Here is a 5,999-nt window from a genome sequence, read left to right as displayed (position 1 = left end):
CTGTCCTGCCTGCCGATTGCGGTCACCATCAAAAGATTCTAAGAGTTTTGTCTCCGTAGATCTGGTGGTTGACTTCGGCGGCGAGATGCAAACTATGGACGAAGTCTTGATGCAAAGGGATGGTTGTGCGGCGGCGGTGGTCATATCACATGTAGCTGCTGGGATTGTGGAAAAGTGATGGCGACAACACATGAATGACTTTGATGGTGGTACTACTTGAGCACCCGGTCTTGAGCTCTGGGGTGAAAGCCTAGATCTGACCCGAGTTGGGTATACCTGGCAATGGCGATGTTTTTACGTCGTTACCTTGAAGGCATTGTTCAGAATGCTCGGACTGATTCTTCAGGGTGAAAACCTAGATTGTAGCCTTGGGTGGCTGGATCCGGTGACGGTGGCACTTGAGTGTCGCTCCCTTCTTGAAGGCGTTATTGTTGAAGAACCTCGTCGTCCAAGTGATGTCATGACATGGTCGGTGCAGATATGGTTATTGTTATAGTTTGTCGATTCAGGATCTGATCGCTTTGGAGTTTTTTTCCTCGCCTACATGCATAGCTTTGGTCTTATATGACTTTGCTATTTGCAGGTATGTTTTTGTATGCGTGTGTTGGTGTTGGCTGTGTGCATCCTAACTATGCAGAGGCCGGATATGTGCTCATCATGTTTGTATCTTCTTGATGCTCCATTTTGAGTTAATTAAATCCACCCTTTATCAAAAAATAAACATTACTTACAAATCCGTTTCTTGGCCCGTGGCAACGCACGTACAGTCTACTTAGTAGTTGATCTATTCGCTCACCGTCCACGGAGTTCGAGAACTCACTGAGGACGTCGACGATGAGTGCGAGAACTCCACGGACTATGGAGGGAGGAGGACGGCGGGCCGCCTATCCACCTCGAGAACGACGGCCAGGACACGCCTCCCGAGTCGATCCTCCTCGACGTCCGGGGCTACGTCGACGCCCGCACCAACGCCACCACCGCCTACGCGTACCTCCCGGCGGTCCTCCTCAGCGTCACCCGCGAGGTCCGCGGCGACAAGCACCTCGAGTACTTCGTCTACCAGGCCGCCGGCGCCACATCGACGCTCCGCCTGCTCCCCGACCCCCGTCCCCTCGAGTCCGCCGGTATCCTGCGCTTACGCGAAGACGGGCGCGTCGGAGATGACTTCCTCGTCGCCGCGCTCCATGTGATGGCAGGTGCCAAAGGTGAGTGTGAGCTGTTCTTCAGCCTCTCGCTGTTCGACTCGAGGACCTGGACGTGGACTGGCAGGTGGATGCACGTCGACGAGCGAGAGAGGTTCTGTTACTTCCGCCCGAGCAAGGTGCTCGCGATCGGAGGCGAACGCGGCTCCATGGCCTGGGCCGACCTGCGCAAGGGCATCCTGACCTGCGCCCTGCTCGGGCTGGACGATGCCAACGGCGCCGTGCTTGGCCACATCCCGCTGCCACAAGCCGAGCGCAAGGGCAGGTCAGAGGACGTCTGGGGGTGGGACGTCGCCATCGTGCAAGGCCGCATCAAGTTCTTCGAGATGCGATTCAAGTTAAAGGGCCAGGGCCTCACCAGCACCACCGCCTTGGTTACCAAATGTTGGAAATCCACGGCATGGGAGAAGGCTGATCCCTGTCAGCAATGGCGCAAGGACTGCGGGCTCAACATTTTCAAGGTGCCGGTGGGGATGAGCCACCCGGAGTTGTCCTCTCATCTCCATGACATGGGGAAGCTCAATGGAAGAAGCCAATCCGCGATCAGCCTACACGAAGAAGATGTCGTTTACATCATGGTCAGGGCTGAAAGGAACCCTGACCTGAAATTTCACGAAGAAAATGCCGGCAACGGAATGGCCGAGAGCCGCAGAGCATGGATCCTCGCCATCGACGTGAGGAAGAAGACGCTGCGAGAAGTGGCCACTTTGGACGCGGGAAGGACGGACGCATTGGAGTTTTCCATACCTTCAGAGTGGGATATCCAGGTACAGTATATGAGCTGCATTGAGTCCTCCAACAGCAACAGGTAACGGTTGCCACTCCCACTCAAGTAGTATTGGCTGGTTAATTTGCATTCCACAGTAACTGATTCTTCACTCAAATGAGCCTCCAAAGAAGGGGGAAAAGAAAACACTATCAAGAATCCAACAACCCATATCATCTAAACTCATGTTCGCATAGCTATACCATACGCAAACCTCGCCTAAAAGGAGGGACAAGGAACTCTCCTTGACAGCACATCAGTCACCTCCTCGACGGCGGCGCCACGTTGACCCTCTTCCCGTTGCCGGCGATGGGTGCCTTGTCCACTGGCACAGAGGCCACCTCGGTCTGCACGGCTCGCCTGAGCACCTCGACGATCTCGCTCATGGCGGGCCGCTCCTTGGGGTTCTTGAGGAGGCAGCTCTGGGCGAGCTTGGCGATCTCCCGGGCCGCCTTGGAGGAGTACTCGCCGCGCAGCTTGGGGTCCATGATCATGCGGAAGTTGCGGCTGTCCGGCGGGAACTGGACCACCCACTCGATCAGCTTCTGCTCCCCCTGCGGCCGGTTCCTGTCCAGGGACCGCCGCCCCGTCAGGAGCTCGTACAGCACCACCCCGAAGCCCCACACGTCGCTCTTCGCCGTCAGGTGCCCCTTCTCGATGTATTCCGGCGCCGCGTACCCGTGCGTCCCCACAGCCTGAACACCACATGAAAGAAAATGTTTAGGGGAGAAAAAAAATCATGCCATATATCAGCTGGCAGTTGTAAGCTTGACGTAATAATACGTGTGTTCTATGTCATGCTGACACAATGTTGATGCAACCATTTCAGAAATTGAGAGTCAAATGCAGAAGAAAAGGGAGGCGCCATTGACAAAGGGAGCACAAGCTTGTCATCAGGTACACATCAAACAAACAACATGCGTGGGAGCAAGTGCCACCACGGGTCAGCAACACTTAATGGCAGCCGTGGACCAGCTGAATCTTAGTGAAATGCCAGATGGTTGATGCAAAATGTGGTTGTGTAAAACTTGAGATTTTCTCATACTATCCGGGTCAGAAGGATTGCGACGTACCGCAGTTGAGACGTGAGTGTTCCCTTCTGTTGGCCCCTCCCTCGCGAGCCCGAAGTCTGATAGCTTTGCTTGGAAGTCCTTGTCCAGCAGCACGTTCGACGCTTTGAAGTCCCGATAGATCACCTAGCAAAACAGAGGAGTTCAGATTAGATAATAAATATGAAAAAGAACTGATACTACTATATAAGAACATAATTCTGTACTGCATACTACTACAAGCCTAGAGAAACCGTCGTGGATGCGCGATTTCCCTTTTTCTAATGTTCCAAACAAACCTTGAAGAACACTAACGAAGGGCCTGAGAAAATTGAAGTCATGATCACTACTAGCCTTCCCTTGACAGCTGATATGTCTCAATACTCACCAACCATATGAAGTCTTGACTAACTACTTTATGCTTCAGTAGACCCACAACGCTTGATGCAACAGCCCCGCTAGGAGAAACCAAGTGGAAATCGGATACGTTGGCTGCGTGTCGAAGCACCGACGAATGTTGAACTGCGCTTTCAGAAAGTTCCAACAAAGTTGGCTGCCTGGAATCTCACAGGCACGTAGTGGTGGGGTACTGAACATGACTTCTCCTAGCATGCTTTCTTAGCCTATTCAACTTCAGGATTTTGTGGTCCTTGACTGAACTTCAGGAATCTCACACCCCCGTGGTGGTGCAAATTCTAGTGCGTGTCGTTGACCCCCTACCATCATCTCTTGCTATAGATCATACATGGATGCACGGCTCAAACACTAGACAGCACAGCAACCCATTTCTGAAGGCTGAATACTAAGAAAACGGCAGATTCTGAAGATGATGCTGCCTTGATTTTGTTTGGCACCACTGGTGCAGCCTTGCGGTTGGGTTGCGACACTCACAAAAATTACCAAGGGGATTTCTTTGCAAGATGGTAAATGAAATTTTGGAAGGAACTATCAAACAGCTGAACAATGATGTGTTTTTTTAATTGTGAACAATGATGTCTGAAGTATACCTGAAGTTCCAGCCCTTCATGGAGGTAAGCCAATCCTTCAGCGGCACCCAAGATAATCTGAAGCCTTCTGTTCCACGAGAGAGCAGGATGGGTTCGGCTGAACAAGTGATCTTCCAGGCTCTTGTTGGGCATGTACTCATAGACCAGCAATCTTTGGGCTCCCCTTTCACCATCAACGGCACAATACCCAAGAAGCTTTACAAGATTTGGGTGCTCAAGAACTCCAAGGAACTGTACTTCTGCCAACCACTGCTTATGTCCCTGGCAGGACAAAAAATATGTAGAAACTATTAGGAACTGAAAAATATTGATATATAAAAACATTGAAAACTGACTGCTCATTTGACGAGCAATTAAGAAAATGTCATGGCGCTAACATTAAATAGTAGTCTAGTCTTACAACGCGAAGTAAACATCGAAAACTAAGCAATTCGAATTTGTGCCTTGCAAAAATTCCCTTTTTCAACCGGTCAAGGAAGAAGCAGTAGCTCAGTCAGTAGAAGAATATCAAATTTGAATACGCAAACATAAGAATAAGGTGCCGGACGAAGTCTTATGCTGCTAGCAGATTATTCGTAAGTAAGCAATGGATAAATAGGCACGAAGAATTGAAAACTCTAGGTTTCTAGCTGACCTTTCTTTTCTAGGTACATGAACCAGGATTTGGTCTCAAAGTGAATAGTAGTCAACTAAGAACAGCAACATTAGCGTAATGGTTTGCCCTCAAGAACACTTCATTATGGCCGTTTGTCTCCTTTGATTGGGCAAATTGGATACCGCAATGCTGAACGTACATGCAAGGTTGGTATACATCCTTTTCCGGGCTCCATATTTCTCCTGCGTGCCACACAAAGTGGGGCACCGTTTACTTGTAATGTTTATTCAACTCAGCATTAGTAGTATACTTTTCTATATATTTGAAACAAAATATTATATCAGGGTTCAAGATGCCAGAATGTTAGGATAAATATTATATCCTACCATTTGTTAGCATTTGGTTTTTGATGGATAAAATACTAGCATGCGTATGTTCTCATTAATCATATACTCAATCATAGCAATGTGTTCCCCAGGAGCTGAACTGCTCCAAAATGATTGAAGTACTCTTTGATAAAATTTAGTAAATCTGGCCGCTACACCCCAATTGCAAAATCAACCTAGACTATAATAGTCAATATCTGATCCTTGAAAGTCCTGCATTTCCCCTCCCTTTTTCGCCTTTTCCTAACAAACTTTCTACAAATTGCAGATAAGCTCTAACCTCCGAGTATAGTAGTCAAAGAGACCAATTTCAAGACTTTGCAACCCAGAAATGCCTCCTCCTTTCCCTGCCAGCTCAAAAAGGACTAATGTGCCTTTGCTTTCTATGGATCAACCACACTTCAACAGATTTTCCATGAATCTGTTAATAATCCCTTGCACTTCTAGTCGGCGACTCAGTGCGCATGGTGGAACACTTGGTCAAATTTGGCAAGAGCACACACTACGCGTGCACATAAATACAAATTTTTGGGTTGAAAAAGTGGCCGAGTTCACTGGAAGCTCTCTGCCTACATTTTCTGGTCGTCCCCAATAGGACATCGGCCATTGAGCGGTGCCAAGATGAAATTTTTTGAGCAAATTCTCAAAAAACTAATTTTGATCGGAAGCAAATTCTCAAAATAAGTGGGATGCTTCTTTGTCCGGAGCAAATTTCTTTAGATTTATTTAGTCACATTCTGATCCCCCCAAAACTCTGACGAAACTGGGTGTGCGTAAATAATTGGATACTGAATCACGCGGGGAGCAGAGCAGAATAGGAAACTACGCAATTCGCTCGTAGATGGCGCCATGGCGGCATGGGTGGATGGTAGAGGGAACGTGCGTGCGTACCTGGAGGCCGCGCGTGTTGAGGCGCTTGACGGCGACGGCGATGCGGTCGGCCCGGGGGTCGAGCGGGCGGACGAAGCCCTTGTAGACGCCGCCGAAGCCGCCC

At 49.4% G+C, this 5,999-nt stretch overlaps 1 protein-coding gene across 1 annotated transcript; it reads right to left on the bottom strand.

Moving 5' to 3' along the window:
• Positions 1 to 2,011: 2,011 nt before the first annotated feature.
• LOC125528375 (serine/threonine-protein kinase PCRK1-like) lies at positions 2,012 to 5,995 on the bottom strand (the record flags this gene model as incomplete). The annotated part of the gene is made up of 4 exons (XM_048692858.1): positions 2,012 to 2,663; positions 3,042 to 3,164; positions 4,025 to 4,285; positions 5,897 to 5,995. Coding segments are annotated over 4 exons (918 nt in total), but the record flags the coding sequence as incomplete, so codon positions are not given.
• Positions 5,996 to 5,999: the final 4 nt, after the last annotated feature.

The sequence above is a fragment of the Triticum urartu genome, unplaced genomic scaffold, assembly GCF_003073215.2.
Source record: "Triticum urartu cultivar G1812 unplaced genomic scaffold, Tu2.1 TuUngrouped_contig_4826, whole genome shotgun sequence".
Lineage (NCBI taxonomy): Eukaryota > Viridiplantae > Streptophyta > Magnoliopsida > Poales > Poaceae > Triticum > Triticum urartu.
The sequence above is the reverse complement of the archived record's forward strand: the minus strand, read 5'-3'. Positions and strand labels throughout refer to the sequence as shown.